General features: G+C 33.2%; 1 protein-coding gene and 1 long non-coding RNA gene across 3 annotated transcripts in view; both read left to right on the top strand.

Moving 5' to 3' along the window:
• LOC134270812 (complement C1q-like protein 2) overlaps positions 1 to 4,834 on the top strand; it is a 28,284-nt gene extending 23,450 nt beyond the window's left edge. Inside the window, exons 1-2 of one of the 2 annotated variants that reach the window (XM_062753057.1) lie at positions 2,193 to 2,414; positions 4,375 to 4,834. In XM_062753057.1, the coding sequence (XP_062609041.1) occupies positions 2,228 to 2,414; positions 4,375 to 4,814 (627 nt within the window). In that variant the 5' untranslated portion in view covers positions 2,193 to 2,227 and the 3' untranslated portion in view covers positions 4,815 to 4,834. Of the gene's footprint in view, positions 1 to 2,192; positions 2,415 to 4,374 lie in introns of those variants that run through there. The other variant, XM_062753058.1, reaches the window with a different exon arrangement.
• Positions 4,835 to 9,390: 4,556 nt separating this feature from the next.
• LOC134270794 (uncharacterized) lies at positions 9,391 to 10,994 on the top strand. The gene is made up of 2 exons (XR_009992894.1): positions 9,391 to 9,625; positions 10,330 to 10,994. It is a non-coding gene; the product is annotated as an uncharacterized LOC134270794 (long non-coding RNA).
• The last annotated feature ends 1,471 nt before the right edge of the window (positions 10,995 to 12,465 follow it).

Here is a 12,465-nt window from a genome sequence, read left to right as displayed (position 1 = left end):
CATGCAAGGCAGTTTTTAGCATTTCCCAAGTGTTTCTTTGCTCTCAGTAGAATCCAGTGGTTTTAAAATTTAGCACCAATGTTAAACTTATTTACTGTATAGTTGCGGACACCGGTTTACTGCATATAATTAAAAGTTTTAATTAAAATAAAAAGTGAAATCTACCCTCCTTCTCAGTTCTAACATAATTAATTTTTTATACTCAGTCGTTCCCCTTCGTGCTTAGTAACACAAATAAGATGATCAATTGTTGCATTTACTTGTAAAAATATATATATTTACACAGGAAGCGAAAAAGCGCGAACACAAAAACATGACATTAAATTTTCTTCTTCAAAATAATCGTCAAAGAGAGTTAAACCTATTGAATATAGTCTGTTCCCCATTCATTTGACCCTGTTATTTCAGGTAGAGTGAAGGCATTCTCTTTCTCTTGGTCAAAACTTTTTGTGTACAAAACAATGTAAGGAACCCTTTTGTGTATATAACAATGCCAATGCTGAAGCAGCCTATATGTCATTCCTATAAACGATAACTCATAAATCGGCACTAAGTTGGTCATTTTTCACACCTGAGTTACCTGTCCTTAAACACAACATCGGAAAAGTCAATTATAAATGATTAAACCTTTTAATGATGTAATTAAAAGTATGCATAAGTTATTATTTTTCTTGATAATTTCATGTACCTATAAATCTATCTATACAATGTTTTTTACCATATGTGCAACTTGAAAAATTAGTTGAAAGGCCTACACTAAGAATAAGTCGTTTGTTAAATGTTATACGGCTCTGCATAAGACATGTATCATTTATTATCATAAAATTTTAGCGAGTTTACGAACTTTTGTGATTGAAAGATCGCAAAACCAAAAGGAAAAGAAATACGAACTTCATTATAGGTAACTTTACATGCTACAAGTGGATTTTCCAAGAAACATCATTTAAAAACACAAGACATTTCGGATAGAAGACTTTTGTATAATTCTGTCAGTGAAAACAGCTGTCATATAATAGTTAATAGCCAAAGAGGGGAGAAAGCAAGTAAGAACATTACTCCTACTTCATATATAACATTTATATTTAGCATCTAGGCTTAATAATACACCGTAATTGTTGTTTCAAGAAGAATAGATGCAAGTTTTTGTTAATATTTGCAACTGTTCTTGTCATTACGTTTATACCAGGCTTTTGAATTATATACAGTGCTACACTGTACAGTCAACTGATAAAAATATAAAAAGTGATAGAGTCGATTGTTTTAATCAACGCATTTCTGTAAATATTTATATTTCAAATTATTTTCTCTTCGATAACACTTTGAAAGTTAGTTCGGTTAATTTCTTGGTAATTTAACCTGAATGTTAATTTTGCCAGGTGAAAGGCCAGGGGCATGTCAATCTCGTGCGATTATTTATAGTTGTTCCGTATTCATACATAATATAACGAAAACAATAATAAAAATCATTACGTGTAATATAGCCTGGCTTTCTCTGCAAAACATTTGTACTCCAGATATATATTAATATATATATATTAATATATATATATTATATAAATTACAAAACTATCTTGAATTACCATTGAAGAAATCTGAAAGAACAATCCTAACAAAACTAAGAATTAGTGCCCATACACTACATATTGAAATGGGGAGATATTCAAGACCACCTATTCCTAGAGAAAAACGTGTATGTCATTTCTGTAAATTTTTTATTGAAAATGAAAACCATTTTGTACTTTATTGTCCTAGTTATGATCAATGTAGATTACAATATTACGATATATTCAATGCACAATGTTACATGAAGGAAAACCCTATTAATGACATTATCAATCCTACAAGTATTAGAACTGCTAGGAGAGTTTGTAACTTTTTGAAAAAGTGCTTTGATATTAGGAAAGAAAACCTTCAACAAACCTGATATGCTTTCATTGATATTTTATTTTATGTATGTTAATTGTTGTATTCATGACTATATGCCAATGTATATGGTGTTGTCAATAAAATGAATTGAATATAAATTAATAACCACGCCATAAATGAACTGTTGGAAGGAGGTCAAGGTTATACAGTACCTCCTCTCAAAAACTGCAACACTATGATAGGGTGCCTCTGATTCTAACCACCCCTACAAGCTTGGAATCTTCGACCTTTTATTTCTAACTACGACCTACGTATGATATAAAAAGCAAAGCACATCTTTCTTCGGATTCATCTGTTCAATATGAACCCCACTACAACAACTGTCGTTTTCTTGTGTGTTATAATCTGTGTATGCGGGCTTTCAACAACTGATAAGACAAAACAGAATGATGACATAGCCGACATTAAAAACAGACTAGGACATCTTGAACAGTTGATTGGACAGCTAGTCACCGGGAACTCATCTTCAGATGTTCTAAAATTTAGTGGTAAGAGTTCTGTCATTTTTGGAGGAGAGACTGGGGAGGGAGCCAGAGCATCTGTTGAATATGTCATATACATCTACTTATCCATGGTTTTACTTTAGTTATAATGTACACTGACAACTGGTGCTTAGGTTAGCTGCAGAACTGTAGGTCTTTGAAAAATTATTGTTTTGACAGACCGGAGAGTTAAGTTCCAACCATTGAAAAACTGTATATTAATTGTTTACAGAACGATTTATTTCTCCGTGATTTTTAAACTGCCATCTTAGAATATTACTTATTGTGTGTTCCTAAATTATTCTTTTACTATTTCCACAACAAAACATTCCTTATAACCATTTTGAATAGCCCTCAATATGGTATCTTATCATGGCACCTTTTAAAATTGACACAGTATAAAAATTTGCCTATTTCCATTGCCATTTTTGGCGGCAGGATAATTTGGTCTAACGCGCTTTGTGCAGATATCAAATATGAGAGTACTTAATAGAGATCAAAGAAATATTTTGAAATCGAGCATTTGTACAGTTGAGGTAAGAATTTGGAGAAATTAATCCAAAATCAAGTAGAACTTTTTGTGCACAATAAATATAGTTTTTATACCCCGCTTGAAAAGTGAGATTTACAGTGATCGGGATGTTTGTCCGTGTGTTATGCTTCTAGGTACCCATCTCTTATCCGCAACTCCTCTTATAAATACCACTGAATTAAATTTAATGAGTCTTTTACGGAATCTTTGTTATATAGTGCCATTGTGACCTCCTATTTTAAATTTTGATCCGACACATATTTTTGGTTTCCCATAGCAAAACATGGACACTGCCATTCTTTCTATAAAATTGAAGGGTACCCACCTCTTATCCGCAACTCCTCCTATTATACCACTAAATAAAATTTAATGATACTTTCACACATTCTTTATTACATAATGTCATTGCACATCTCCTATTTTACTTTTTGATCTGACACTTATTTTAGGTCAAACCAGAGCAAAACATGGACTTTGCCATTATTATCTTATGGGATGCTGGGTATCAATAAGTGAGCGCAGCGCTCACAGTACCTCTAGTATATCGTATACGTGTATTATACAATTAATTACCCCTTTTGAAGACAACATGGTGAAATAAGGACCTGAGACCTGGCCCACGAGGTGACCTGACCAGACCGAGGCCGCGTAGCGGCCAAGGTCAGGGCAGGTTATCGAGTGGGCTTGGTCGAGGGTCCTTATTTCACCATGTTGAACTCACAAGGGGGTAATCAATTGTTTTATGATACCGATATATATTGAAAAGTATTCATGAATCTCTAACCTTTATCAATTCTTTCTTTGATCGGGATCGGAATTCGCTACACTCCGTATAGTGAAGTTGTTTACATTAACGTCTGCAAGTCGTATAAGTTTTTGCATCAAAATTTACTGATTAAAACAATATTTGGTTGATCATGTTGATAGCGACATACATTGTTATAACTAACGATTACTTTTCCTCTACACAGTCAAAATCTAACACAGAATTCAACTCTTTAAAGAGCCGCTTCTACATTCCATGGACTCAATTGTAATGATATTTTGATAAAATTTTACTGTATTCTGTATGGTAATGCAAAACAGACCATGCACAATTTTAAAAACATCTTGTTTTTCTCGAATAATTATTATTTTATGCATTAACTTCACTCAAAAAGGAATTTTTAATTAAGAGGTCATTATTTAGCGGTCATTAATAATAATGACCGGGTCATTATATCCTACGTGCAATGATTCCTAGGTCATTATTGCTGTAAACAATACCATTTGGAGTCATTGTTGTGTTTTCAAGTTTTCTTACCAGCCAATCAAATTCGAGTAATGAGTATTATCAATAGAGGTATAATACAAAGTTTTAAAAACCAATCCCACTTACTTCTCCAACATTACAAATTTACAGCTTAAAGAATTTTAATTTTGCTTCTTGAACAGCGTCCACTGGGAGAAACGAACACGTTTCCTTTTCGGCATACAAAAACCAAAGTCAGGGTGGACTCAATAAGAGACACATCATCAAGTTTGAGCAGACGATACTGAACCTTGGAAATCACTACCACCCAGAGGACGGGATATTTATCGCCCCAGTGTCAGGTGTTTATTTCTTCCATTGGACTATCAATAACCACGGGGATTATGCATATACAAACATTTTAGTAGGAGGTAAAGTTATGTCTACAACTGCCACCTCTGTTTCTGGTGGTTATAATTCAGGATCAGCTTTGGTGATTGTTACCGTACAGAAAGGACAGCATGTCTGGATACAGACCTGTTGTGGCTCTGCAAATGAAGTGTTAGGAATTACTCTGGGGTTCGACAACGCTTTCCAGTCTACTTTTTCTGGAACCTTACTCTTTCAAGTTTCAGAAAATTAAAGATATCTGTGTGAAAAAATCCAACCTGATTGTTTCTCAGAATGTCATTCGTTATTAAATACCATTCTACAAACTGAGTGAAAGAAGTAATCATTATATCATGTGAATTATAACCATTGAATACTATTTGTACAGTCAATTTTCATTTTTTTAATTTTAAATCTATCATAGATTTAATTTGAGACAATATATTGTCAGCAGAAAAGATGGCCAACTAAAAGAATGATAGTGTACAACCTGTAATGTCACAAGAAATGACAAATTCATGCAGATGTTACGGTGTAAAATACGACATTTTTGGACTTATTTTAAACTACATTGTAAATTTCTAGTAACTTTTCGGACTTTGTGTAAAATGCTGTCAAAACTTTTTTTATATTTCGGCATATGTGATAAATTATATAAATTCCCCACAGCCTTATTCCCACTTGAGGCATAGTCAAAGATTGGACAGTTAATCCCTTAATTGACTTTTATTTATATTTATTGACACTTAATCTTTTATCTTTAATTTTATTATATACATGCTGCTAAAATGTCACCATTCGCTCAGTAATTGTTTGATACTTGATTTCTATATACTTTTGTTAATCCTTTTATTCTACTCTGTCTTTGTTCAGTATGTATGATTTGTTGTTAAAAAAAATATACAGTCAGTTGGAATCAGACCTTCGGTGCTGATACATCCCAAACTCATGTAAAAGTATATTCTTTGCTGATTCTATATATAAGTACAAAATTAAAGGTTTTAAAGAATCTGGGTTCAACAATAAGAGGAAAGCTCACAGTTGACCCAGAATCAGTAGTAGACGGGCAATTCATCCCGTAAGACAGATATCAAATGTCTAAACACTCGTATATACCGGTATATACAATGAATTATAGAAATATTTTGTTTTGCTAAAGTCTGCATAAGACTTGATGATAAAATTTTAACGAGTTTAAGGACTTCTGTGATTGAAAGATCGCAAAACAGTGCAAAATATGGGAGAAATACGAACTTCATTATAAGAAACTTTACATGCATGCTACAAATAAATTTACCATTATTTTATTCTAGATGCCAAAATAATTACGAAGTTACATCATTCAAAACCCAAGACATTTCAGATAGAAGTCATTTTGTTATTATGCATTAATTCTTTCATTAAAAATAGCTGTTTGATAATAGCATAGTGGCAGAAAGAAGGACACTCAACGCAAATAATAACCTACTTCATACATAATATTCACGTTTAGCCTTTACACATTATGCACTGTAATTATTGTTTCAAGAAGATGCAAGTTTTGTTATTGTATGCAAGTGCTCTCGAAAATACGTTATACATTATAGGTTTATGAATTATAAACAGTACTACAGTTAACTCACAAAAATATACTTGTAATACATTTCTAATGAGTTATGAGTTATATAATACGTTCGATTGTTATTAATCCATACATTTCTGTAAATATCTTCTCTTGTATAATTTTCAAGTTGATGTTCAGGAAGTTTCTACTTACACACAGATTTTATGTAAGACTATTAATACAGTAAATTATACGGACTTTTTTAGCGCAATTAATCAAGGTATCATGTATGTAATTTTTATTTATCTAAATTCGATTTATTAGGAAATCAGTTGATCACTCATTCCTGACAATAAAGTCATACTGTATACAGGGTTATTTTCGCCCTTTTGAAAGTGTTGCAAATTTTGCTCCGTTTTAAATTCGCCCAGTCACAGTACCATTGAAGAAATGATGCGGTGTACTTTGAAATCGTCCACTTAAGTCAGTTAAGGGCGAAAAGAAAACGGGGCGAAATTTTCCCTGTATACGGTATATCACATGGTCAGTGTTCAGCAAGAAGTCATAGGTTTTAGGAGGGAAAACTGACACAATCGAGGAATACTCCACTGCAATCTGCAAGAAATTTGGAATTAAAAACATGAAAGCCAGTAAAGATATGAATAATGTGCTGTATGACGTTTTGATTTCCTGTCCAAATGCAACACATTTTGCACCAATATTGTAAGCATGGCGATTGCTGATAATAGGGTGCATCAATTGTCCGCTTAAATTCATCCAGAGTGTTTTACGTTGCAGATTAATTAAGGAATAACTGTCTTATTTTTCGATTTCATGATGTGATCAATCGATTGGCTTGCGTGATAATTTGCATAAAGGCGTTTATGCATAAATCACGCAAGCCAATCGATTGATCGTCGTCATGAAATTGAAAAATCTGACAGTTATTCCTTATATTTACATGCTTTGATTCCGCCAATCCATGTGCTCCAAGCCCTGCTTCTGTCTAGCTGTTTGTCCGGCCCTGCACGTGTTTTTTTGGAACCGCGCCAATACATTGATGGGGAAATAAAGTACATTTACAATTTGTAATTTTATCTCGGACAGAGACATTGGAAATGTAAATATTCCTACATGTATCAGAAATTTGCATGGTACTTGAAATTTACACTTTTCTGGCTTTTTAGTTCTTTTCATACAAAATATATACCGGTACGTTCATTAATATGGTCGGGATGTCACTTCCTACAGTTTTCAGAAATACCAGTGCTGTTCCTAAAATAGAGGCACAAGGGCCAAAAAGATCACCTGAGTAACTTCGGTCCAGCTTCACTATATCCCTCCCTTGTCATACTTATTGTGACCCCACCATACCCCGGGTGTCATGATCTAAATAATTAAGAATCTTCAACTACCCCTGGATGCTTTGATAAAAAATTATGCAATTTTAATCCAGTGGTTCTTAAGAAGAAGTTTATAAGAAATTTTCTATATATTTCATTGTAAAAGATTTGTTATTGTTGCCTCTACAGAAGTTTTATCTGGAGGCCCGGGTTCGATTCTCGTTCGCGGCGCCGCGTCAAACCTAAGACGTAAACACAGGTAGTGACTGTTTCTTCGACAAGCGCTTGGCATTAGAGTGAAAGTCACTGGTCTTTCGGAACGTCGGTCCCCTGGCACGGTAGGGGTTGGCACGATAGAGAACCCTCACTACTCAATGGCCCTGAGTGTCGAGTGTAGGTTTAAATTTGAAGCCCTTCACCGGCTTACGGCGACTCTCTATAGGAGTGAAAAATTCTCATAAAGGATGCTAAATATAATCAATAAATAAATCAATCCACATAAGTTTTGCTTTCTCTGGCCCCGTGGTTCCTGGGAAAATTTTTCGTGTATATTTCAATGTAAAAATTCATTGTAAATATGTACAAATTGATAATCTACTTTTCAAACATTTTTTCCATGTTTACAGGCACTTTTATTTGTACCTTGACCAATGGAGAGAACGATCATAGGCATTTATGCCTGCTGTTCAATCCAATTCAATGAATAAAATATATTCTAAACTAATGTAAAACTTGGATTCCGTGTTGTGGCCCTACCCTACCCCCGGAGACAATGATTTGAACAATTTAAAATTTACACCACCTTATGATGATTCCACACATGTTTAAACTTTTCTGTCCAATTAAATGATTCTAAAGAAGACGATTTTTTTTTATAACCCTACTCTATTTTTTTCTTTCTGTATTATCTCCCTTTGCAAAGGCCAACAGATGGTCAGAAAAGCTCACTTAAGCTTTCAGCTCAGGTAAGCTGAACAGAATTTGTTGTGTTATTTATATTAATATATTATAGAAGTTTTCAAAATCTTGATGTCTTATAAACCTTGGCCATGGCATCTTTTCAAAACATCCTGTGTTTCATATGTATGTTTTCCCTAAAGTTATGATATTTAACTTGAATAGCAAGCCTCATTAAGTAAATGAATTTTGTTTTAATGGTTAAATAAAACATAAATTGTAACAAATTACTGCTATGTTTTTTATGGTTGAATGTAATGGAAGGTGGTTTAATTTTGCATCAGTTGTGCTTATTGAAAAGCTAGTTCAAGTTTATGTATTTAACTCACACCAACATCAGTGGTACATCAGGTCCAGTATATAAAAGTCGTCATATTATTCGTAGTTAGGATTTAATTTTGATCATTTATGGGGATAATACTAATGTTTTAAGTTCATAAATATGGTCTGGATGTTATCTACTACAGTTTTCAGAATAGAAAGTTTAAAGTAATACAAGTATTGTTCATACAAAAAAAGATTTTTTTGTTCGTTAAAACCAACACGACTGTTTCTATAGTTATAAATCATAATATTCTATATATAAGACCATCTTTTAAAAAAATTGTTTAGCTGCCCCCTCTCGATCGATTGGCTAAAAATGGCCCGACTCAAAACGTTTTCATTTCCAGTAAGTAATGTGGACAGCAGATTGAAAGAAAAAATAGCTATACATAAACATTTTCTGAAGAAAAAAATTTCTCACCTACCTACCGACCCTTTTCACCCTGAGTCGGGATAGGGCAAACATTATTTTAAAGTTGGACTAACCTGACTTCTTAACAAAACATTTGCGCTCCAAACAAAAGTTGGAAGGAGGTCAAATTTGATCATACAGTACCTTAACTTAAAGGCTGCAAAATAGAATAAATGGTGTCTCTGTTCCCAACCACCCCTACTACGGGTTTGGAATCTTCGACCTTTTAATTACTAAGGAGGACCTTCGTATGGTATAAAAAGAAAAGCATATCATTCTTCAGAATCATTTGTTCAATATGAACCCCAAAACAGCAATCGTAGTTTTCTTGTTTGTTATAATTTGTGTAAGCGGACTTTCGACAACTGATAAGAAAAAACAGAATGATGACATAGCCGACATTAAAAACAGACTAGGACATCTTGAACAGTTGATTGGACAACTGGTCACCGGGAATTCATCATCGGATGTTCTTAAAATTAGTGGTAAGATTTTAATGAAATATCTTTGTACTTCTTTTCTGAGACATACAATTTTACTTATATTTTGTTATACTGAATTTGCACAAAGTTACACTAAGATCTGAGTAATTTAATTAATTGACCGGCTTTAAGTTTGAATTGAGGGAAAGGCACACTACTAAGAAAAATACCTATAGGTAAAATTTTCTTGTATGTGTTCCGTTGAAATTTTAATTATTTCGGTGCCTATATTTCTTTTTTTTTTCAAATCTTCACATAATGATATAAATATAATTATTTCTGATAAGTCGTATTTTTTGTATTTTAAATATATTTTGGAATCAATACCACAAGTTTCATAAAACTTTTATGGGAAATGAAATATCTCAAAGTTTTAGGGAAAGAAAAAAGAAAAAAAAATGATAACAGCGAAGCTGTCTCTTTTCCATTTCCATTCTTTTGGTAATAAAAAATACTAGATGTAAAAAAACATAAGCAATTAAGAAAAAACTTTCGAAATCACCCTTTAAATGCTAGGTAAAGATCTTAAGCTTATTTTTGTTGCCCAAGTATATTTACTAAGGACTGGTATACTTTATTGTAGGAACCATGCAGATAAGTCTGTGTGACTTTCAGAATTAAAAAAAAATGTTTCAATTAACGAAAGATTTGTAATTCGATCCCCGTAAACTCATGGCCCTTGAGTTGTCCCCTTTATTATTATACAGTGTCCACTGGCAGAAACACGTTTCCTTTTCAGCCTACAAGAACCAAACTCAGGATGGACTGAACCGGAGACACATCATCAAGTTTGAGCAGACGATACTGAACCTTGGAAATCACTACCATCCAGAGGACGGAATATTTATCGCCCCGGTGTCAGGTGTATACCTCTTCCACTGGACTATGATTAATAAAGCAGATTTTGCACATACTAACATTTTGGTAGGAGGTAAATTTATGTCTACAACTACCACATCGATAGTATCAAATTATAATTCTGGATCTGCCTTGGTGATTGTTCACGTACAGAAGGGGCAGCATGTTTGGATTCAGACCTGCTGTGGTACTGGGCATGAAGTAGATGGAAACACACTAGTTAGGGTTGGAAAGCTATTTCCAGTCTACCTTTTCCGGGACTTTACTCTTTCCAGTTTCAGAAAATTAAAGTTACACATGTATGTGTGTGGAATAAATCCCACCCGACTGTAAAACAACTTGACGCTTGTTATTCCATTCTAGAAACAGAGTAATAGAATCATTATTTCATGTGAAGTACAGTAGGTGGCCATAATTTATTTCCCAAAATAGCCGCCGTAGTTAAATGTTGGACTATCCTGTTGCAATGCAAAACTTGAATAGCACGCAAACAATAAAACACATTTACCTTAAACTACTAGTATTTCATTATGCATCCTTTTGCTTTGATTACGGCTCTTAAACTCTTTGGAATACTTTGATATAGGCTTTTTATATAGTGTTTAGGAAGTGATGCCCAGATTTCAGACACTATTCTCTCAAGATCTTACTAGTTACCGCTGAATTCTATTCGTACTGCCAGTTTTTCATTTTTTTAAATATAAATCTATCATAGTTAGATTTATTTTTAGGCAATATATCGTCAGCAGAAAAGATGGCCTATGAGGCGTACAAATGGTTGTGAAGAACCTGTCATGTCACCAGAAATGACACATTTCATGCAGATATTCAATGTCTAAATATATATACTTTGAATAACAGAAATATTTTGTTTTGCTAAAGTCTGCGTAAGACTTCATGATAAAAATTTTAAGAGTTTAAGGACTTCCGTGATTGAAAGAACTCAAAACAGTAGGAGTAAAGTCAGAGAAATACGAACTTCATTATAAATAACTTACCATGCTATAAATAAATTTTCCGCCGTTTTATTCCAAAAAATGTTCATGCCAAAATAATGTTAAGAAGTTGCACCATTCAAAAACGCAAGACATCCCAGATAGAAGTCATTTTGTTATTATGTATTAATTCTCTCTCTCTCTCTCTCCAAAAAAAAAACCACAAATCAGAACAAAAAAAAAAAACACCCCCCCCCCAAAAAAAAACAGCTGTCAGATAATATAGGTAATAGGCAAAAAGGAGACAAAAGAAATTAAAACCAGAACTCATACTTCATAGATAACATTTATGTTTAGCATTCAGGCTTGATGTTACAATGTAATTATTGTTTCATGAAGATGTAAGTTTTGTTTTGGTATTGGTAAGTGCTCTTGGAAATACGTGTATATTATTTAGTCTTATGAATTATAAACAGTACTGGAGTTAACTGACAAAAATATAGTGGTAATACATTTTTTATGAAGTATATAATACGAGGGTACGTGTAGTTCGAAAAGTTCGAAGACAGATGCGATAAAATTAATACATGTCCTATTAAATTTTATGCTTACAAATTTTTTTAGGAACATTAAGGGGGATGTCCGGCCACCTTTAGTGCAGTGAGAACAAAATGTAAACATTTCTTCAAATGGCTAAAATACATTATATTTTGATCAAATTTTAAGTCCTTATGATAAAGATACAATAACTATGCATAACTGAATGCATGTTGTGTATATATAATCTATGCTTTTGCAGAAAAATGCTTTTGATATGCTCTTTAGAACTGCGCAGCTACAGAATTCAGCAGAGCCTTAAAAAATCCAAAAAAATATGCAAACTGTGCAATAATGTTCTCTCTACAACCATTTGTTGAGAAAATGTCTAAATTTTGCACTTTTAAATGATAATTTCAAGTTCAAAACAAGGTACCGTTGTCTTCAAAAAGAGTGTAAAGAACCATGAAAGTAGTTCATGGATAGCAGCACGTGGTCTATTTTTAGCACAGA

The sequence above is a fragment of the Saccostrea cucullata genome, unplaced genomic scaffold, assembly GCF_032062105.1.
Source record: "Saccostrea cucullata isolate Sc308-1 unplaced genomic scaffold, CSIRO_AGI_Scuc_v1 ctg1217, whole genome shotgun sequence".
NCBI classification, from domain to species: Eukaryota; Metazoa; Mollusca; class Bivalvia; order Ostreida; family Ostreidae; genus Saccostrea; species Saccostrea cuccullata.
The sequence above is the reverse complement of the archived record's forward strand: the minus strand, read 5'-3'. Positions and strand labels throughout refer to the sequence as shown.